Source organism: Chrysochloris asiatica, unplaced genomic scaffold (assembly GCF_000296735.1).
Source record: "Chrysochloris asiatica unplaced genomic scaffold, ChrAsi1.0 scaffold00072, whole genome shotgun sequence".
NCBI lineage: Eukaryota > Metazoa > Chordata > Mammalia > Afrosoricida > Chrysochloridae > Chrysochloris > Chrysochloris asiatica.
This window is the reverse complement of record NW_006408590.1, coordinates 11404302-11427979: the sequence shown is the minus strand read 5'-3', so window position 1 is coordinate 11427979 and position 23678 is coordinate 11404302. Positions and strand designations below refer to the sequence as shown.

General features: G+C 40.1%; 1 protein-coding gene and 1 pseudogene across 2 annotated transcripts in view; one reads left to right on the top strand and one right to left on the bottom strand.

Annotated features, from left to right (window-relative positions):
- Window positions 1-23678, bottom strand: part of PDHX (pyruvate dehydrogenase complex, component X) — an 87531-nt gene that overhangs the window by 31123 nt on the left and 32730 nt on the right. For both annotated transcript variants that reach the window (XM_006864891.1, XM_006864892.1), the window contains exon 3: window positions 8459-8559. In XM_006864891.1, coding sequence (XP_006864953.1) covers window positions 8459-8559 — 101 coding nt within the window. The remainder of the gene's footprint in view (window positions 1-8458; window positions 8560-23678) is intronic.
- On the top strand, window positions 10266-12017 carry LOC102830360 (annotated as a pseudogene).

Here is a 23678-nt window from a genome sequence, read left to right as displayed (position 1 = left end):
AAAACTACCAGCTGTTCTGCGGGAGAAAGATGAGGCTTTCTGCTCCCGTAAAGATTTACAGCCTCAGAAACCCTGTATAGGGTCTCTATGAGTCGGAACCGACTCCACAGCACATAACAACAACAACAACAACATTCAATTAGTATGCTAAGCAAATAATTTGAGAAGCTGGATTATATGAAGAAAAACGTGGCATCAGGATTGGAGGAAGACTCATTAACAACCTACCATATGCAGATGATACAACCTTGCTTGCTGAAAATGAAGAGGACTTAAAATACTTACTGATGAAGATTAAAGACCACAGCCTTTGGTATGGTATGCACTTCATTGTAAAGAAAAAAAAAAATCTTCACCACTGGACCAATAAATAACACCAAGATAAATGGAGAAAAGACTGAAGTTGCCAAAGATTTCAGTTTGCTTCAATCCACTATCAACACTCATGGGAAGCAGCAGACAAGAAATCAAATGACACAATACATTAGGCAAATGTGCTGCACAACACCTCTTTAAAGTGTTCAAGAGCAATGATGTCAGTTTGAGGACTAAGGTGCGCCTGACCTAAGCCACATATACATGCGAAAGTTGGGCAATGAATAAGGAAGACCTTAGAATTGATGCATTTGAGTTATGGTGTTGGAGGAGCATATTGAAAGTACCATGGACTGGTGTTGGAGGAGCATATTGAAAGTACCATGGAATGGTGTTGGAGGAGAATATTGAAAGTACCATGGAGTGTCAAAAGAACAAACTAATCTGTGTTAGAAAAGTACAGCTTAGGTCCTTGGATGACTAGACTTTCTTTGTCTCTCATACTCGGACATGTTATCAAGAGGGATCAGTGGCTAGAGAAGGATATTATGGTTGGTAAAGTGGAGAACTGGAAAAAAAAGAGGAAGATCACCAGTGAGATGGACTCGCACAGTGGCAGCAGAAATGGGCTCAAGTGTAGCAATGACTGTGAGGTTGGCCCAGGACTGGGCAGTGTTTTGTTCTGTTGTGCATAGGATTGCTATGAGTTGGTAGTGACTTGATGGCACCTAACAACAACAATCAACATACAAACTTGATTAGTGATTACTAGTGGGTTGAGGGAGGGGTAGAATGATGCTGATAATTATTCTAATTCTTGTCAATAATTTGAACACTTGTAAAAAGTTTAATTGATGAAAGTTGTGTGATAGATATACTTTCAACAACAACAAAACCAAAAGAGTAGCTTCTGAAGCTGCTTATGTTTAACCAAACACCTCATGGGATTTGGTCTCTACATTTGGAGGTTTAGGGTCATGATTTCATAGTTAATTGGTAAGAATGCATTTAGTGCTTCAGTTCTATCCTGTAGTTTGTTGCATAGTGCCTGGGCTCTTGAAAGCTGCTACCTAAGTCACAGCAGTTGGTCTCTCAACACCTACAGCAACAGAGAAAGAAAGAGTCAGAAATGGAGGATCCAGAATGCACAGCTAACTGTCTCCATGAACAACGGCCTCCAGAGCAGCAGGTTTACAGGCTACCATTACCGCGCATTGTGACCAAAGATTTCATAGGACAATCTTGATCAAAAAGGAGCCAAATGCTACACAGAATTTAAAATTCCCACCAACTCCAGACTTTCTCAATCACATTGTTGTTGTTGTGAAGTGCCTTCGAGCTGGTTATGACCCATAGCAACCCTGTATAGGGTTCCTTAGGAGGAGCCAGTGAGCTTGAACGGCTGACCCTGCGGTTCAAACGGCTCCGCAGTCTGGCGCATTAACCCACAGTGCCACGCATGAAGGAGGGTAAAACCCTGAAATGATTGTTCTTAGAAAATCTTTAAACCTTAAGTTAAATAAATCCCCTGAAGTTATCTTAAAACAGAACAACAGTTGGCTTTACTAGTGAAAAAGGCCTACCTCGAGTACTGTGCGTTCTTAAGAAATATCTGTGTGCGATCTAATGGACAATAGAAACTCGCAAGATTATATAGATATCTTAGGGGGCAGTGAGTTTACGTTAATGGGAGAAGGCCATCTCAGAAAAGGAGGGTGCAAATAGCTATACAGCTTGAAAAATATCATCAATGTCATTAAATGGACATGTAGAAACTGTTGCTTGCTGGATATATGCTCAACAACAACAACAAATAAATAAAATTTTGGAAAAAATATTATGGTACAGGGAGAAGAATCAACGGAGTTCTGAACAATTTCAAAGTTATTAACTGTAAACTGCAACTGTGATGGCAATTATACACAATTTAATGAAAAATGGAAAAAACCCTAATATGCATAAATCCATATCAAAGAAAAACTTTCTTTAACAAAGTATCAGTATCATAATATTAGAACTGAGAAACAGCCAAGAAACTGAACAGTGTGAATATGTACAATTATTCTGCTGTTTTAAAATATTCAGATGATAAAAAATGGGTTTGATTTTTTTGCTTTGATATCCATAGGTATTATCCTTTATAGGAAGGAGTTCTGGTAGCGTAACAGTTACAAGTTGGGCTGCTAACCTCAAGCTCAGCATTTCGAAACTACCAGCTGTTCCTCGGGAGAAAGACGAGGCTTTCTGCTCCCATAAAGATTTATAGCCTTGGAAATGCTGTACAGGGTCGCTATGAGTTGGAACCGACTCCACGGCACACCACTACCACCCTTCCCGTAGGAGTCCTGCTGTGGCCTTGTAGGATAAGCACTAACCACCAGGTCAGAGTTTAAACCTATACACGGTCGCTCTGAGTATCAGAATTGACTGGATTGCAGTGGGTATTCCCTTTAAAAGGAGCCGTGGTGGCTCTCTGCATTAGGTGCTGGATTGCTAGATGCAAACCCACCAGCCACTCTGTGGGGGATATGAGGTCGGCTGCTCCCAGGAAGATCTACAGGCTCAGAACCCCTGTGGACAGTCCAATGAGTGCGAATCCACTAGATGGCAGTGGGTTTGGTTTTGGTTTTATAGCTTTCACATCATGGACTGCCAGAAAAATGAACAAATCTGTCATGAAAGCAGGAATGTGCCTAAGAAGCCAGGATGGCGAGACTTGATCTCCCTACACTGGACATGCCATCCTGCGTGGTAAAGCAGAGGGACAGCGAGAAAGAGAAAGGCTCTCAGTGAGATGGACTGACACAGTGTCTACAACAACAACTCAAATACAGCAACCGACTGTGCAGTTTCACACAGGATCGCCGTGACTTGGAACTGGCTTGATGGCACCTAACAACAACACATCCTGTTACCCTAAAAAAGGTCCTGGTTAGAATGACAAATGATATAGCAACCCTACATAGGTTAGAAGCCAAACGAGGCTACCTGCATGTACAGAACTCTCCAAATACGCCATTCTTAAGATTCTATTTGATTAATTTATCATTTAAAACAACTGGTGTCCAATTTGCTCAGCACTGAATTTAAGACTAACAAAACGATTTCTGTGTGTAATAACTAAGTTTTCTACGTGATAATGTGTAAGTGGCTACATGAGAAATTAAAAAATTTCCCATTAACTAAAATAAATTGGAAATAAATCATAAAATTATCTACGTGGACCGCAATTATTTCTTTCATTAATAATATTAACAGCATGTAAACTTTGCTTCTGGTTCTACCTAATATGTAGCAAATACACTTTTCTATTTACATGGAATTCAGATGTATAAATTTTAAGAGCAAATATTAACAAATGCTGAAATTGTTGGGAAAGTAAAGAGTATGAAAGCCTCCAGATGCCTGGGAGCAAATCAGAGGTAACGCTAAACTGGTTTTCAATCCTTTAATAAATGTGGGAGACGATGGAACGTTAAGAGTTTTTAGGCTCAGTTAGCCTCCTCCTCGATTTTTAAAGCAAAAATCTGTTACATGTATTTCTAGAACAAGCATTCCATTATATGTGTTGACAGGAGACAGAGAGCTATTGGAAACATTAAAAGAAAAAACAAGGCACCAATACCACCTCCTATTACTTCTAGGGTCATTTCCTTCCCTGTAAAATTGCATACATTGTAACATAAACACACAGGGTGTTCCCATTATCTAAAATGCATGCGGAATAATAATAAAGCCGCCAGTACATACAATTTTCTCTTTGGCAACAAAAATAGCTGTTCATGCTGCCAAAGCTGCTATCAATTGTAAACTGTCCCCTTTCTCTTTTTCAAGCATTCTGGTCTAGATAAATAGGCACTACTGCCTTACCCACTGACACTGTTAGCAAGTTGAAATACATTACTAAGCGGCTGAGTGGAAAATGCTATCAATCTGGAAGACTTTCATAACCAGAGCTACAGTCAGCAGCACAGACTGCCAAAAGCAGACATAATAAAATATATATAGCTGAGTTTGTCACATACGGTTAAACAATCTTTTTCTTTTTAAAAACACAGCATAAATTAGTCAAAGAACCTATTTTTGGTATGAATATTTACATTCTAATTCGTTTCTTTCAAGGAGGTTGTTGTTGCTAAGTGCTATGAAGTTGTTTCTGACTCACAAAGACCCTGTATAGGGTTTCCAAGGAACGGCTGGTGAGTTTGGAATGCTGACCTTGTGGTTCAAACTGACCTGGCGGATCCACTGCATTATCCTGCAACACAACACCAGGACACAATATTTATTGAGCACTTGGTGGGTGACAGGTCTTCTGATGAACATTTGTTGTTGTTAAGTGCCATCAAGTTGGTTCCAACTAATAATGACTCTATATAGGGTTTTCAAGGAGCAGCTGGTGAGTCTGAACCACTGACCTTATGGTTAGCAGTCCACTGCTTTTCCTACAGCACCACACACCATATTCTCACTTAATCTCTCCTATCACCAACCGCGGACCTTGCAGTTCATTATCCTGCAGCGCCACAATGATCTGCACCTTATTATGAAGAGTAAAGAGAACAATAATGGAACTTGCCCATCACCACACAGCTTAGCAAGTATATGATGGGGCTTCAAAATGTCTATAGAAAAAAGATCCATTATCTTTTCATTCCATTTTTCCAAGACTTTTTGAAGCTGTTAATCTCAGGGTCAGTATTTCAAAACTACTAGCTGTTCCACAAGAGAAAGATGAGGCTTTCTGCTCCCATAAAGTTTTACAGCCTCAGAAACCCTGTACAGGGTTGCTATGAGTTGGAACCAACTCCATGGTATACAACAACAAGAAGGATGCTTTATTAGAGTCCCAGTGTGGCAGTGTGGGTTAATGAGCTGGACTGCAGTCGTTTGAACTGCAAGGTTGGTGGTTCTAGCTCACCAGCTGCTTCAGGGTTTACGACTCTATGGGTCGGAACCCACTCGATGGCACTTAACAAGAAGTATACTTTATTAGTTTTAGGCAGCAGTGTGACTACAGAGCCATAAAGTCTTAGTTTTTACACCATAAAACAAACCCGTTACCACTGGGTTGATTCACAGTAGAGATGTCCCAGAGAGTCTCCAAGGCTATAATCTTTATAGAAGCTGACTGCCACACATTTCTCCCACAGAGTGGCTGGGGGGATTGGAACTGCCAAGCTTTTGCTTAGTAGTCCAGTGCTTTAACCATTGTGCCACCAACCACTGTAGCTGTTATGTGCCATTGAGTCGATTCCAACTCATAGTGCATCTGCACAGGGTTTCCGAGGAGTGGCTGGTTTGTGGTTCAGGCCGATCTTGCGGTCCAATGCTTACCCTGGTATCACACCACCAACCATACTATCTATTCAGTGTTCTAGAAGGAAAAAATAAACATGTTGGCTGGCTCCACCAGTGACTGTATCATGTAACTCTAAACAGTCATACTTTTAAAAGCATTTTACTTTATTTACTATTCACCAAAACTTAACTTTGCATTATAAAAATAGAACATACATTATAGAAATGTTAAAAATATAGAAAAACAGAAAAGGTGAGGTGAGATGACTTAGTTCCACCCCCAAAGACAAATAATGTTCTCATGACACTTTATTCTCGAATTTTCTTTATGTTTTTCTGAAAGTCCTATGTGATGTAAGCATTGTGCATACACAATTTTTAAAGCACTTTTCCAAAATGCTTTAACTTTTATTAGCATAATATATAGTTAAAAACATCATTTTTCTAGAGGCAACTTTTAATAGCTACATGACACTCCACATTTTATTATTTCGGTAGCCACGTGTATCACTACACATTTTGACTGATGGGCTGTACTAACCTCTACTCCTAGTAATTCCATTAGAGTAGTCACCCACACTGTTAGCTATTTATAAAGCAGTGACTTCGCAGAGAAGAGTACTGAAAACTACTGCTCGTATTAAAATTTAGGAGGTGCCTGGTGGCACAATGGTTAAGCACTCCATTGCTAATTGCAATGTCAATGGCTTGAACTCACTTAGCAGCTTCATGGGAGAAACGCCTTGGTGATCTGTTCTCACCAGGATGACAGTCTAGAACACCTTATGAGGCAATGCTCTCTGTCCTAGAGGATCACTATGAGTTGGAATGGACTTGGTATCATCCAACATTTAAATTTTGATCTAAAAGAAAATCACTTTGGACTAGCTAGGATCACAAACATATTTTCCATTAAAAAAAAATATATATATATATTCTATGTAAAGATGAAATGGTCATCTCAACTAAGTGAAATATTATACATACATGTTTTTTTATATTATATATTTTAAATAATTAGAAAAAAGATACAAAGTATGAATAATTTTTTAACCAGGCAACTGACTGTGGCTAATCAAGTCTACAGACAACTTAAAACCAGTTTTGCCTGCAGACAAATGCTGAACGATGCTCACTTTACACACCTCAGTCCTAGAAACCCTGAAGTCCTGGGGTTCTATGAAGACGAAGACAGGTTTTTTTTGTTTGTTTGTTTTCATGTGATGTTAGCAAAACATCCTTTTTTATTGTTTAAGTGCCATAAATTCTGTTCTGACTCATAGGGATCCTAATTTTACCAACTACAAAATTAGAAATTTCTAGCTGTAGCATTCATACAGGAGTCCTAGTGTGGCTCTGTAGGACAATGCACTTGACCACAAGATTGGTTTGAACGGCAAGGTCAGCGATTCAAACTCAGCAGCCGCTCCTTGGAAACCCTATACAGGGTCACTATAAGTGGGACATGACTCAAAGGCACTTAACAACAAGCATTAATCTACTGCCTCCTTTGTCTTCAGTTTCTACTTCAGCTTTCTCTCATCCCTTGGGCCAGAATGCTTCTTGTTTTCCATTAGTAAACCAGAGTCAGTGAGTTTCATTGTCACAGTTGAAATAGTTTCATACTGTTTAATATTAACTGGTTATTATTAAACCTTAATACTGTTGCTGTTGTTCAGCAACTAAGTGACACAGAATTGGTTCTGACCCACAGAGACCCTGTATATGGTTTCCAAGGAGCGGCAGGTAGTTTGAACCACCAACCTAGAAAAGTTTATACACATTGAATTAAAAATGTACTAAATATACCTACTCCTTATTGAAGTCCTGGTGCAGTGATGCAGGCTAATGCGTTGGACTGCAAGGTGGGTTTGAGCCTCAAGGTCAGTGGTTCAAGCTCACCAGCAGCACCTTAGACACCCTACACAAGGTCGCTATGAGTTGGAACCAACTAGCCAGCACTCAACAACTCCTTACTTACTATCTCATTATCCAACATTTCATACTTAACAATAACTGTAAAACTCTACTATCCATTTTCGATTGGCATCATGGCTGCCCTCAGACCCCTGGTGAAGCCCAAGATTGTCAAAAAGAGGACCAAGAAGTTCATCCGGCACCAATCAGATCGTTATGTCAAAATTAAGCGTAACTAGCACAAGCCCAGAGGCATTGACAACAGAGTGCGGAGAAGATTTAACAGCCAGATCTTAATGCCCAACATTGGTTATGGGAGCAACAAGAAGACAAAACACATGCTGCCCAGCGGCTTCCGCAAGTTCCTGGTCCATAATGTCAAAGAGCTGGAGGTGCTGCTGATGTGCAACAAATTTACTGTGCAGAGATTGCTCACAACGTCTCTCCTCCAAGAACCATAAAGCTATCGTGGAAAGAGCAGCCCAGCTGGCCATCAGAGTCACCAATCCCAACGCCAGGCTGCGCAGCGAAGAAAATGAATAGACAGCCTGTTTTCAAGTTTTATTTGTGCTAAATAAAACCATAAAAGCGCTGCCATCTGGAAAAAAAAAAAAAATCTACTATCCAACTATTTTGAGTATTAATGACGGACGCACATCTGGTAGTAATGAACACCAAGGTGCAAGGTGAGCATAACACTGGTCGTGTTAGTTAAAGTTACATGTAAACTTGGCTGGACCATGACTCTTAGTGATATGGAAGTTATGCAGCAATGTAGTTATTGTCCACTTTGTGAAGACGTGGTGGTCATCCTGCACTTTTCACAGAATGACCTGAGTTTTAGAACCTCATCATGTCAGTAAGTGAGGGCTGAGTGTAGTAGGTAGAATGATGCTATAAATAAGGAGACTTCATAAGAACTTACCACAATTTTGGCCAAGATGCCGTCATCACCAGCATCTAAGGTAACCACAGCTTTGTCGGTCTCAATCTCACACAGTGCGTCTCCAGCACTCACAGCTTCACCTACAAAACAAGACTGGGTGGGTTTGGGTCTTAAAAAACATGAATTTCAATATATGGTATATGTGTGCATATATATAAAACAAAAACAAATAGTAAAATGTTCAGTAGGTATTTCTAGGGTATGGAATTACAAATGTGTGTGTCTATATGTGTGTATGCTTGTATTTTCCAGCTCTATAATGTGTATAAACTATATCCACTATGAGGAAAAAGTGTTAGTACAAAGATTACTGAGCAAATATTAAAAATAAAATCACATTTTAGAGACGACAGAAATGAATGCATATCCTCCTCACAACAAATCAATTTCAGACCCCACATTATTTACATACTTTGATGATTATTTCAGGTAGAGAAAAACTTAAAAAGTAACAGTATTCTGGGATAGCGTGGTCGGATGAATTCAGAAACCCTGTCAGCACTAAAGGAATAAAGCACAAAAGAGAAAATGCAAAAGACATGTTATTAAGTGCTATCAAGTCATTGTGACCCTTTATAGGGTTTCTGGGGCTATAAATCTAAACAGGAGCAGAAAGCCTCATCTTTCTCCTACAGAGCAGATGGTGTGCTTGACCCACTGACTTTGTGGCTCCAAGTCCACTGTCTATCCTACATAGCTACTGTGCTCCCAAAAAAGATATTTGTTGTTGTTGTTAAGTGCCATCGAGTCGGTTCCAACCAATAACGACTCTGTACAGGGCTTACGAGGAGCAGCTAGTGAGCTTGTAGTTGAGGTCAAATAAATATTTTGACACAACAGAAACAGTGGAAACTTGAAAATGTTGAGCAGGACTTGAAGCTACAGATTTGTTGGTCTCTGGGTCTGCAAGCAAATTAGGGGAGGGTTCATAAAGTTGGGTCAGGGTCCCTGTATTTACAATAAGAGGATAGTAAAATGGGCATTTCAAACCTGTTAAAAGGGGCTATGGATTCAACCCAAAATTGCAGGTCTACTAGGTGGGAGAAAAAAACACTGCCTTATACCAGGAACGGAGCCAAGCCACCTTTTGGTTCCATGACCCAATCTGCCCACATCCCTAGCAAAGTCACTAGACTGGGGAGTGGAAGACTGGGAGAGTAGTTGCTGGGGTAAAAGGGAAGACAATGAAACAAAATAAAAAACATTCCATTCAAAAACCTTTTACAAAATAAAATTCCAAAACAAATAAAGAAATCTAATGATAGGAAAGAAAGCCACAAAAACAGTAATTGGAACAGAAATACATTCCAAAGGTAAAAATTCATTTAATGCCATTTGCCGAAGAATTGAAGTATCTTGAGGATGTGTAAAGTAATACACACAGGCAAGAGACCCATTATGAGAAATGGAAATAGAACAAACCCAAACAACAACAATGCATAGAAATGTAACAAAAATAACATCAAGTCTAAAGGAAAAAACCCAAACAGATTAGAAATCTTTGGAAATAAAAATAGTGTCACTGAAATACAGACAATCAGGGGGATGTATTCTGCCCGTGGACGTGGTGAAAAGGCAAGTCAATTAAAAGGCAGCACTTAAGAACTACCTGGACTATAATACTGTTGTTGCTGTGAAGTGCCACCAAGTCGGTTCTGACCCGTGGTTACCCTGTATAGGTTAGGATTTCCGTGGAGTGGCTGGTGAGCTTGAACCACTGACCGTGTGGTTCAAATGACTTTGACTTTGCACATTTTAAACCACAGTGCTACACAGGAACCAAAAAATGATAAAAAGTAAGAAAGCAGTCAGGAGACAAAAATTGAAGTGGCAATGTCTGTTTAATGGCATTATCAAGGAAAGGGATTGCAGGGAATGGTGGAGAAGCACTACATGAAGAGATACTTATTAAGAATTTTCTACAATTGAAGACATACACACACACACACACACACACACACACACACCCCTTTCCTCAGAATGAAAAAGTTCAGGGCAAGCTTAGATGAACATTTGTCTCTGTGAGTGTACTATAAGGTGGGGCCTGAAAGGAGACTTGTGGTTGGCTACAAATGTTCTATACTTTGACGCAGTAACAACATGCGAATACAGATATGCAAAAATTCACTGAGATATATACTCTATGCAAATTACACCTCAATACAAAATGAACAAAAAAGGAAAGAGTGTTAAACTGCATAAATGCTAAGTCCACATTGTACATACAATGTAGAGAAACCGCAGATCATCAATAAAAGGCACAATCTTGGCCTTCTCTCCCCACTGTGGTGTGAGCTTGTCCACTGATATCAGTGTGCTCTGAAAAGGGAGAATCCTCTGGCAAAAATGTTACTTTGCCTGCTGTGTTCAAGGCTCCCATTCAACCGTATATCATGAATTTTGTTCACACCAACTTGTACAAGAACAAGCAGCGCTGTAGCCAGAATTCCCAGAGTTCAAGGTGGTGGGACTCAACACTCTGGCCAAGGTGGTTTGGAAAGATGTATTGTGGAGGGCGCATGTTTGTACCAATCAAAGCCTGGCGTCTCTGACAAGGTAGAGTAAACACGAGTCAGAAGCTATATGCCATCGAGTCTGCCCTGGCTGCTTCTGCCTTATCAGCCCTGGTCATGTCTAAAGGGCATTGTATTGAGGAAGTTCCTGAACTTTTGGTGGTCGAAGCTAAAGTTACAGCCTACAGGAAGACCAACGAGGCCGTTTTACTGCTTAAAAAACCTAAGGCCTGGAATGATATCAAAAAGGTCTATGCCTCTCAGCGAATGAGAGCTGGTAAGGGCAATACGAGAAATCGCCAGCATATCCCACGCAGGGGACTATGCATTATCTATGACGAGGACAATGGTATCATCAAGGCCTTGAGAAACATCCCAGGAATTACTTACTCTTGCTTAATGTAAGCAAGCTGTAGTATTTTAAACTTTGTTCCTGGTGGACATGTGGGCCATTTCTGCATTTGGACTGAAGGTGTTTTTCCTAAGTTGGATGAGTTGTTATGGCACTTGGCATATAGCTGCTTCCCTCAAGTGTAACCACAACCTTCTCATGCATACGATACTCAATACAGACCTAAGCAGAATCCTGAAAAGCCCTGAGATCCAAAGAGCTCTCTGAGCACCATGCAAGAAGATTCATCGCAGAGACCTGAAGAAGAACCCACTGAAAAACCTGAGAATCACATTGAAGCTGACTCCAAACGCAAACATTATTCTTCACTAGGCCGAGACTCACATACGCAGGGTGGCTAAGGCAGCAGCAGCCCTAGAGGCCAAATCAGATGAGAAGGGGGTTCAGGCAAGAAGGCAGTGGTAGGGAAGAAAGGAGGGAAGCAGGTGGTCCGTGTGAAGAAGCCCCAAAAGCCTGTGGTGGGAAAGAAGGCTGCAGCGAGCAAGAATCCAGCAGCTGAGAAGCAGCAGCCAGCAGAAAGAAACCTGTCACAGAAGAAAAGACGCCTGCTGCAGAAACTCTTTACATTTGTTTAGCTAAAACAAGTCAAATAATTTTGGACAGTGTATTTTGAATAACGACAGACCTGGTCAAAGAAGCAGTAAGAAAAACAAAAACAAACACACACAAAAACTCCACACAATCTTAAAAATCATTAGAGGAAAACACACATGAGTTCAATGGCATGTCAGGCTGAGAGCACACTTCTCAGATGACAGGGAAATACTGTCTTCAGAGAGATGGGAAAATAAGTGTCCACATATAAGCCATCATTTGAGAATGAGAGAATGCATCTTAGACATAAAAAAGCACCACCTACAGACGATCCTTCAAACAGCTACTGCAAGATGTAATTCATCGAGAAGAAAAGCAGACACACAGGAAACACAAGGGAATCAGGAAGAAGATATTTACCAAGGAAATGGATAAAATGTTAATGACTAACAAAAAGAAAGTAATTTTTGAGAGTTAAAAAAGTGTAAAAATAAAAGAAATATGAGATTGTTCCGGTGATGCTAAAGCATGCTAAGAAGGCTGACATAGTTAGGAGGAAAAAACTAAGTAACTCAAAACTTTACTGATAAAGTTTCATGAAATGTACATCCTAGAGGCTCAGAGGTAAACAGAAGAGAAATAGAATCTACAGTATTCAAAAGAGCAGAGGAAAACCAGAAACTAATTAAAAGGGTACAAATGAAGGCAAGCACACGTAACGAAAAAAGCAAAGGAAAAAATGGGCAAACAACAACAACAAAATCAAAATGGTAAAAACGTCAGTAACTGTAGTTAAGTATCTATTTTCAATCACCTATTTATTAAAAATTGTGTGGATCACGACAAGCTATGGACAACATTGCGAAGTATGAGTATTCTGGAACACTTAATTGTGCTCATGAGGAATCTGTACCTGGACCAAGAAGCAGTTGTTCGAACAGAACATGAGAACACTGAATGGTTTAAAATTAAAAAAGCTGTGCGACAAGGTTGTATTCTTTCACCATACTTATTCAACCTGTATGCTGAGCAAATAATACAAGAAGCTGGGTTCTATGAACAAAAACGTGGCAACAGGCCTGGAGGAAGACAATCTGAACTATGCAGATGATACAACCTTGCTTGCTGAAAGTGAAGAGGACTTAAAACATTTACTGATGGAGACCAAAGACCACAGCCTTTGGTACCGATTACATCTCAAATGTCAAGACAACAAAAATCCTCACCACTGGACCAATAAACAACATTCTTATCAATGGAGAAAAGATTGAAGTTGTCAAGGACTTCATTCTTCTTGAACCAACTATCAACACTCACGGACGCAGCAGTCTAGAAATCAAACAACGTATTGCATTAGGCAAATCTGCTGCACAACGCTTTTTTAAAAGTGTTGAAGAGCAAAGATATCAGCTTGAAGACTACGGTGCACCTGACCCAAGCCATGGTATTTTCAATACCCTTATATGCATGCAAAACCTGGACAGTGAATAAGGAAGACTGTTGATAATTTGATGCTTTTGAGTTATGGTGTTAGAGGAGAATATTGAAAGTGCCATGGGCTGCCCAAAGAACCAATAGATCTGTTTTGGAAGAAGTGTAGCCAGAGTGTTCCTTGGAGGCCAAGATGGCCAAACTTCATCTCTCATACTTTGGACATATTGTCAGGAGGGCGCAGTCACTGGAGAAGGATATCATGTTTGGTACGGTGGAGGGTCAGAGAAAAAGAGGAAGACCCTCAACGAGATGGATTGGCCAAGTGGCAGCATCGACGGACTCAAGTGTGGCAACAGTAGTAAGGTTGGCCCAGGATTGGGCAGTATTTCATTCTGCTATGCATAAGGTCGATATGAGTCAGTACCGACTTGATGGCACCTAACAACAACAACATTAAAAATTGAGATTATAAAAAAACCAAAATCTAGGTAAACATTGCTTAAAAGTTTTGTTGTTCTTGGTAAGTGCACTGAGTTGATTCTGACTCATAGAGACCCTGTATAACGTTTCCAAGGAGAGGCTGGTGGGTTTGAACCGCTGACCTTTTGGTTAGCAGTCCAGTGCTGACCCTACAGCACCACACCAGTACCCAGAGACAGGTCTAAATAAAAACACAGGCAATTTTTAAAATAAAAGGGTAGGCAAATATGTAACATAAAAATACACAACCCTTACACAGACACATCCCAAAAATAGTCAGGATAACAAAATACGAAACTTCAATAGGAAGACATGAAGAAAAAAAAAAAAAATTATTAACATAATTGGACTCCTAGTGTGACACAGTAGGATCAGCATTGGACTGTGAACCACAAGGTAGGCAGTTCAAACCCATCAGTTGCTGCTTGGAAACCCTATACAGGGTCACTATGCATCAGACGCCATTCAATGGTATTTAACATCAGCAACAACATCCCACTCTCAATCCCCAGGACTCAAGTAACTGCCTCACACATAATGAGTTTTAGATGGAGACATTTAAAAAAAAACTGATAATGTTCTAAATCCTCGTTTTCTCACGGGAGTCCTGGTGTGGCACTATAGGATAGGCACTGGACTGCAAAGTCAATTTGAACCACAAGGTGGGCGGCTCAAAACCACCAGCCGTTCCTCAGAAACCCTATAAAGGGTGGCTATGAATCAGAACTGACTTGATGGCACTAACAACATTTCCTCCTAAGTGTACATCAAACTACCTTTTCTATTTCTTCCTTCTCACCAACCTCCCTTGTACCTCTGCATTCTAGTCCTCTCTCTCTGTTCTCTCAGCATTCTCATATAACTAAAACATGTATCTTATATGAATAAACACAGAGAGAACGTTTTTTTTTTTTTTTTTTAAGAAGGCTACCCGTCTCTTTAAAAATGGGAAGCATGCAGCAAAGAGAAGTTATAAGTAAACGAACTATAAAGAGTAGTATGATGTACACATGTTCGTAAAGACAATATTTTAGTTATGCGGGAATGTTGAAAGCAGAGGAGAGAGGAGGCTGGTGAGAAGGAAGAAATTGGAAAGAAAACTAAGTATGAAAACAAAAGACTGGAAAACCAGAAAAAAGGTCTTTGTTAACGGTCCGTCCTTTTGTAACACTGGTGGCGTGTGTGCTGCTGTACTGCGGAAAGCTACATCACTGGGGCTTCAAAAAGTAGCAGGGTCACTCATGACGGACAGGTTTCAGTGAAGCGTGCACACTAAGACCAGATTAGGAAGCACTTGCTGATAAAGATCGAAGAATAGCCTTCAGTGTGGATCACGACTCTACATAAAACAAATAAAATCCTTACAACTGGACCAGTAAGCAAACAACATCATAATAAATGAAGAAAAGATTGAAGATGTCAAGGATTTCATTTGACTTGGATACACCATCAGTGCTCATAGGAGCAACAACCAAGAAATCAAATGACATTATTGCACTGGGTAAATCTGCTGCAAAAGACTTCTTTAAAGTGTTCAAGAACAAGGATGCCACTTTGAGAACTAACTTGCACCTGACCCCAGTCATTGTGAGGTCCTGGCATGGTGCTGTAGGATAAGCACTGGACTCCTAACAGCAAGGCCCTCAATTCAAAGCCACCAGTCACTTCTTAGAAACCTTATATAGGGTGGCTATGAGTTGGAACCTGTTCGACAGCACTCAACAGCAGCAATCGTGTATATATGTGAAAGCTGGACAATGAATAAAGAAAACTGGAGAAGAATTGATGTAATTGGATTATGGAGTTGGGTTAGAATACTGAAAGCACTATGGACTGCCACAAGAACAAACATCTCTCTTGAAGAAACATGGCCAGAATGTTCTTTAGATGTGAGACTTCATCTCAAGTGCTTTGGACATGTTATCAGGAGAAGTGACAATTTCCTGGAAAAGGATATCATGTTTAGTAAAGTAGAGGGTTCGCAAAACAAGATGGGCTGAGTGAGCAGCTGCGACAATGGGCTGAAACCTGACAACTGGAAGGATGGGCAGGAACAGACGGTGTTTTGTTCTGTTGTGCATGAGTCAGAGTCAACTCGACCACACCTAGCAAAACGAACAGCACCTATTGTATTGTTGTGTGGTTAAGCTTACCCAGGAACTACTGCAAAGTTAAAAACATACTATTTATATAAGGGTACATCACCCCTAAATTATCACAAAACTAAGGTACTATCAAACATAATGTCAATGCCAAAAGAACATTTTGAGATTGACTAATGAGCCATGAAGATGCCAAATATCTAGGTTATCAGCCTTGATCAACAATTTAGCTCTAAAATTCAGAACAATTTTGTACTTGTAATTTAGAAAAGTTGCAGGGCAGGTAGTTACAAAGAACCTCTTCCAAGTTAGACATGAGTTTGGTTCTAAGTTGTGAAACTTAACTACAGCTCTCCATCAAATTATTTAATCTCTCTGTCTCTCAGGAAGGTGCTGAATGTGTAGCCATAGACAAGAAGAGTTCGGTTTAAATACTTTGGAACATCTTCAAATAAAAACAAAATAAACGTCTTGATGTGGTGCTGTGGGTTAATGTGCTGGACTGCAAAGTTGGTTTGAATCTCAATGTAGGTGGTTCAAGCTCCCTGGCAACTCCCTGGAAACCCTACATAACATGGTCGTTATGGGTTGGAATTGACCTGACTGCATTTAACAACAAGTGTGTTACTAGCAACCATTACAAATCAAGGTAAAGATCCTAGCTCCCTATTCCATATTCTGTCTTTTGAAACATATCAGCAAACACTAAGGCACTGTTAAAAAAGACAATGAATATAAACGCCACAATAATAAGATACGGCTCTGCCTGTGTTGAGTTTATTAGTCTAGCGGAGAAGACTGAGCGCCCAGATTATGGAGGCATCATGGACAACGGTTCTTGGCGGTTGCACTGATGGCTGGCTGGGTGTAAAAGGAGATGGCAGCCTTGGAATGTCCCTGCCCCATCTTCTCATGCCACGTGTCAGAGACCCAGGTGGAGTGTGTGCAGGGTGAGAACGTGAGCCCCAGAGAGGCCAGAGCAGCAGCCTGCCGGGGGTTGCCCCCCAGCACAGAAGTTGACATTATCATCTTGTTCCTTTCTCTGTCTAGTTGGGCAGCTGGCAGGGCAGAGAACTAGAGCACAAAGAGGCTTTCCTTTCCTTTAAATTCGAGGCAGCAGTAGAAACTTGTTCAAACACAAATTAATAGTGATGTTTACCTAATCAACTGAAGACTATCCTATGGTTTTAAGAAAAGAATTTTGTTCTGATAAAAATTCAGACTACTGCTGTCATCGAGTGATGGCTACCTGATCCTAACTCCTAGAGAGCCCATGTGACCGAGCAGAATTGCCCCAGAGTGTTCCAGGCTGTGATCTTGGAACAAGGTACATTACTGCTGCTGTCAGATGAGTCTTGGCTGAAGGCAGAGAATACCAGAAAAATGTTTATCCATATTTTATTGAGCTGAACAATGAACACCGAAGACCAGAAGAACTGATGCACCTGAATTGTGGTGTTAATGAAAAATATTGACTATGCCGTAGACTGGCAGACGAATGAACAAATCTGTCTCAGAAGAAGTAAAGCCAGAATGTTCTTTAGAAATGAGGGTGGGGACTTTTTCTCATGTACTGTGGACATGTTATTGGGAGGGAACAGTCCCTGGAGAAGGGCATCATGCTTGGTAAAATAAAGAGTCAGTCACAAAGAGAAAGGACCTTCCAAGAGAAGGAGTAACAATGGGCCCGACCACAGCTATCAGCAACTGTGAGGACGGTGCAGGACGGCACAGGGTTTCTGTCTGTTAGGCACACGGTCACTAGAAATTGGACCTGACTTGGTGCCTAATAACAACAGCAATCTTTAGAGGAACAGATGGTCAGGTCCTTCTCCTGAGGTCACTGGGTAGGTTCAGCCACCAATCTTTCAGTTAGCAGATCAGCACCTACTGACTGCACTACCAGATTCCTTAAAATTTAAGAAAAAAAGGCTTTATTTTAAAATTGTTTGCGAGAGGAGAATAGTTTTGTAAGATCAAAACTATTAAGTAAGTTTTTATCTACATGAACATAGATAACTATGTTGAACCATACAGAGAACGAAGACTAAAGCCAAAAGGATTCTGCTGTTTCTTCAACAACTACTAACTAGCTGTCCTATGTAAATACCTCTGTGAGAGGTCCTATGGTAAATAATGATAAAATCAGAAAAGACAGACCTGCGTCAAGAATTTCCAAATCCAATGGAAAAGAAACGCAAGGGAGCAGGCAATGCTAATATGCTGGGAACAGAACAGAGAGGAGGGATCCATAACCCCTTTCACTCCACAACACAACAAGAAGAGGATATGAACGAATAGCCTAAGGCCTGAAGCGACCTGGCTCCTTAGTCACTCAGGGTCCTGCCCTGAAGGCTGAAGACCAAGTAGTTTCAGAAGAAGGAGACTGCTTGGCAAAGTTAATCCCACTTAACACTAACTTCTCAACAGCCACAAGCTGCTAGTGGTTACATCAGACAGCCCAGACAAAACACTTCCATCATTCCACAAAGTTCAATCGAACAGTATTATAATCTACAAGTTTATTCATAGATCCAAAAACTTTGAAATAATACAAATATAAGCAATAAATGTAAAGAAGTTTAAGCACAGGCTACTACTCCACAATAAAAAGCATGAGCATAACACAAGAGAACTCAAAACCATGCTAACTGAAAGCAGTCAGCCACAAAAGCCCAGCTACTGTATGAGTCTATTTATATAAAAGGTTCAGAAAAGGAGAATCCTTAGAGACAGAAGCAGATCAGAGTTACAGCTAATGATGGGGAGGGGGATTCACTGCAATCAGGAACCTGGGATCTTTGAGGGCAGTGGGAACGTTCTACAACTACTTTGTGGGGATGGCTGGGCAATTCTATAATTACTAAAAAGCACTGAATTGTACAATTAAAATGGGCAAATTATATGGCTTTGTAAATTTTAAATAATGCTATTAAAATGGCAGTATACTGCAGGAAAACAATCAAGCTTTATGAAATGTCCTTTCAAATGTTTAAATAAATTTACTATCATGTTGTTAAGTGCTTTGGAGTCAGTTCCAATTCACAGTGACCCTGTGTAGGGTTTCCAAGAAGCGGCTGGTGGATTTGAACTGTCTGAACTGCTGACGGTATAGTTAGCAGTCCAGCGCTCATCCTATAGCGCCACACCACAAATTCCCAGAAATAATACAAAACACTCTCTTCCATAGAAGGCTTAGAGTAATAATAACTCGCTAGTGGCACCTAGTGGCAAAGATAAAGCTTCCATCAAAATCTTTTTACTTCTGAATTTTATACAATATTAGTTACATGTATCTTAAGACTTGCACAAAAAAGATCTGAAATATTAAAAACTCCCAGTCAAATGGCAAAAGGAATGCCCACAAAGAATGATGCCATCTTAGGGCTGATCTGACCAGGCATGTTCCAGACACTGAGACTATTACTTTACCTAATTACCTCAGCGGGGCTTTGTCCACAGTGCTTACATATCTCAAGAAGAAAAACAAGTGTTTTTTTGTGCCCTCAAATATTCATACAAAAGAGGGTAAAAGAGGATTTGAAGATTTTAATGTAATTTGGGCGATAGCTTACAGGGCAAATTATTTTTCTATTTTTTGTTATGTTATTTAGCAAATGTGCCTTTCACTTAAGTAAAAATATCTACAGTGTTCTCTTCCTTCAAAATAACATATTAAAGATGTGGAATTATAGTTCAATTCATACACCAAGAGATTCTGAAATTGTGGCTGTCATTTAACATTTCTAAATGTTTTCTCTTTATGCTTTGACTTAATTTTCAGATTGAAATGGAATCTATAAAACTCTATTTCTATGGCACATTAATTAACATAGATGATATAATCTATAAAATATCATATTGCATGCTTCTATGACTTAAAGCAAAAAAAAAGTATAGAAAAACAAAATGAATTGTCAATTTCTAAGGCCAAGATGTAGACTCCTGGTGTGGCGCTATACGATCAACACTGGGCCGTGAACCAAAAGGTCAGCAGTTCAAACCTACTGGCTGCTTCTCGGACACCCTATACAAGGTGATTATGAGTCAGAACAGACTCAACAGCACTCAACAATAACAAGGCCAAGATTTCATCCAGTTCAACTCCCTCCCAGATATTTGATGAAAGAGTAAGCACCCTAAGGATAAACCACGATACCTAGACCAGAGTTCTTCTCACTGTACCCATACCATCTTGGCTTTTTACCTGATATTTAAATATACACACCATTAGTAAAAGAAGTTATAAATGATAAAAATCTCAGATTCCCAAAATACCGCTGCCCACAGTCCTGGGGGCTATCTAGGCCAGTTGGCATAGCAAGTCCACAAAGACAATGATCTACATTCTACTTTGGACAGCGAGTGGGGCTTCAAAGCCTGTGAGTGGCCATCTCAGATGCTCATATAGGTCTCTCCCCGTCAGATCAAACAGTGAAGAAAATTAGACTCAGAAATAATTCATTCAAAGGTGTGGCGCTGTACGATAAGAACTGGACTGCTGACCACAAGGTTTGCGGTTCAGACCACCAGTCGCTCTTTGGAAACCTTCTACAAGGTCGCTATGAATCGGAACCAACTCGATGGCATTTAACAACAAGAAGGAACCACAGGAACTTAAGCCTCCATGCCCCTAATCAGAAGACTCCTGAATGTCCTGAAAGGGATTACATTAGAAGGTCTTAGAGTGGGAGGAAAATGTGGAACAAAAGTGAAACTCATGTTTACAAAGCAGCCCTACTGATCAGACACAGAATGGTGGAACCCTCCAGATTATAACCCTTAGACACTCCTAAAGTCTGGCACTGAAACCCTTCTACTGCCGCCAAATAACAGACAGGCTGATAAAGTGAACGGAGTTCTGGTGTGGTGCTGTAGGATAAGCACTGGACCCCAAGGTCGGTTTGAACCACAAGGTTGGCAGTTTAAACTTAGCTGCTCTTTGAAAACACTACACAGGGTTGCTATGGGTCAGAATCAACTCAATGGAACTTAACAACAACATAATGTGAACAGTAACACTCCTGAGGAACATAACTTTTCAAAACAGTTAACCACAGGAGACCAAAAGGGCCTTTGCCTCAAAACTCAGAAGGCAGAAAGAACGATGGGAACTAGGAATCCAGTGAGGACCTGGGAAGAGTACTGCGACCAATGGCACAAAACAAAGTGTGTCAACTGCTGAATGGAAAACTAATGTTCTCTGTAAATCGTCACCCAAATTCAACTTCAAACTTCAAACAGAAAACCTGGTTCACTCAAGGTTATAAGATTATTATTTAGTCTTTGCTTAAAAACAGATTGGATTCATAATTGAGTACAATTTTCTTTTCAACCCTCTTAATGTTTAAAAGCCTAAATTCACTGTTTTAAATATAAGTGGTCATATATTAATAAAGATCTCAAGATAAATGCAAAAAAGGACCTCACTGATGTTGTTTTACTGATTCCAACTCACAGTGACCCTTTATAAGGTTTCTGAGGAATGGCTGGTGAATTTGAACTGCCAACCAGTGTACTCATTCAACACTGCCACACCAGGACTCCAAAAAGACCTCATAATCAATAGAAAAAGGTATATAAAAGTGTTGTCAGAATGTAAATCTGCTGTTACTAGAAGACAGCTAAACCAAGCTATCATAAATGTACCAAAACCCAAAGATACTTGGACATATACAGTCAAATCCAATGTATAGAACACAATACACATTAACATGGAAAAAACCCAAAAAGCACATTACACTCAATAAGATACAATCAAATCAGGTAAAAATGAGTTTCTGTGCTAACAAAGAAGTCCTGGTACGGCACTGAAGGATAAGCATTAGACTGCAAGGTGGGTTTGAACTATAAGGTCCATAGTTCAAACTCACCAGCAGCTCCTTGGAAACCCTAGGCAGGGTCACTATGAGTTGGAAATGACTCAACAGCACTTAACAACAACATGGTAACAATGATGATGAGATTAAAAAAGCATAAAGTTAGTGAATTACTGTGAAGGATTAAAATAAAACTCGGTTACTTATATTACTAAAACTTTCCCCTTCAGTTGGCAGAACAGGAAACTTTAAGAGCAAAGTGAAGAAAACAAGTCTGGAGGCTTGCCTATCCTGTGTGAAAATAGCACATTATAATAAAAAGTGGAAAAGAAAAAGAATGATGAGATACTATGTCTCCTGGTTTTTTATCATACTGTCCATACCTAATGGGTGTGAAGAAATGACTAGCTTGCCAGTGAGCCGGAAGTCTGAGAGAGAAATGTGGCTCAAAGGATTCTCCTATCTACTTTCTTATCAGGTTTAAAGATATGAAGAAACTGAATCTTTTTGTAATAAACTCCAAAAGGCTGAGCTGTGTCTGAATCATCACATTTAGTAACACCAACACCTGGTCATATTAAATGTGGACAGAGCTACAGCTCTATAAGTCACCCAGGGAAAAGATGTCTAAAAATAGATCCCAACTGATTACATTATTTATAAAGATGAAACATTCTCAGATGCTGATAATTATTTTTCAAGATGACAGCAGCTCTGCAGAAAGAGTCAACTGCTCAGAGTGCTTGCTGAGAAAACACTGGACTTTCACTGCTAAGACACATGCTGGTGGTGGTATGACATAGAATTGGTTCCGAGTTGGTGTATCTTTAGAGAAGTAGAAAGTCTAAGTTTTCTCCCTGAGAGTAGCTGGTGGATTCAAACTTCTGACCTTACTGGTTAACAGCCCAAGGTGTAACCCACTCTGCCACCAGGAATCTTCTAGGGCACCTGTCTTTCTTAAATTCCAAATAATCCTTTGCCATTGCTTTCTTTGAGACCTACCTCTCTCATTCCCTCTTTCTCTTTATGGAACTCTTACTGAGCCATGGATGATTCTCATTTGATCTTACATTTCTCTTACCCTCTCTGCATTTTCTACTGCTTTGCATCTCTGTGCTGCATTCCATCAATTTCTTCAGTTCACATTTGTTTTGTTCAGTCATATCTAATTGCACTTTATCCCATCCTTGAGGTGTGTGTTGTTTTTTTTTAAGAAACAGTATTTTTCATCACTAATTCTATTTGCCATTTTTCAAATCTGCTGGTATTTATTGGACATCAAATGTGCTCCTATTTCAAATTCTTTGCTTCCATGCTTAATCTTTACAGACATACTTTTTTTTTTTTTTTTTTTTGTCTTCAGTAAATCCAATTAATTAACGTTTCCAGAGTCTAGCCCTACTAGAGCTGTTGTATCTACTGACTGGTGCCTACAAGACTGATCCATGTGCATTATGTAATTTGAGCTTGTGATCTATTCTTGGTAAGTGAAACTTACCTGGGAATCCTCTGTGACTTGAATTAGAGGCTGTGTCCTTCCAACAACAGTGTCTTTTGCCAGGTAACCTAAGGCGATTATCAGTCATACACCAATTTACCTCTACCTGTTATTGTTGTTGTTTTAAGTGCCATCGAGTCAGTTCTGACCCATAGTGAACCTGTATAGGGTTTCCAAGGAGTGACTGGTAAGCTTGAACCACTGACCTTGTAGTTCAAACGGCTTTGCAGTCTGGCGCATTAACCCACAGTGCCACACCAGGGCTTCTTGTTTGTTGCTGTTGTTGTTAGGTGCCACAGAGTTGGTACTGACCCATAGTGACCTTATGCACAGCGGAACGAAACACTGCCCGAGTCTAGGCCAACCTCACTACTATTGCCATGCTTGAGTCCATCGATGCTGCCACT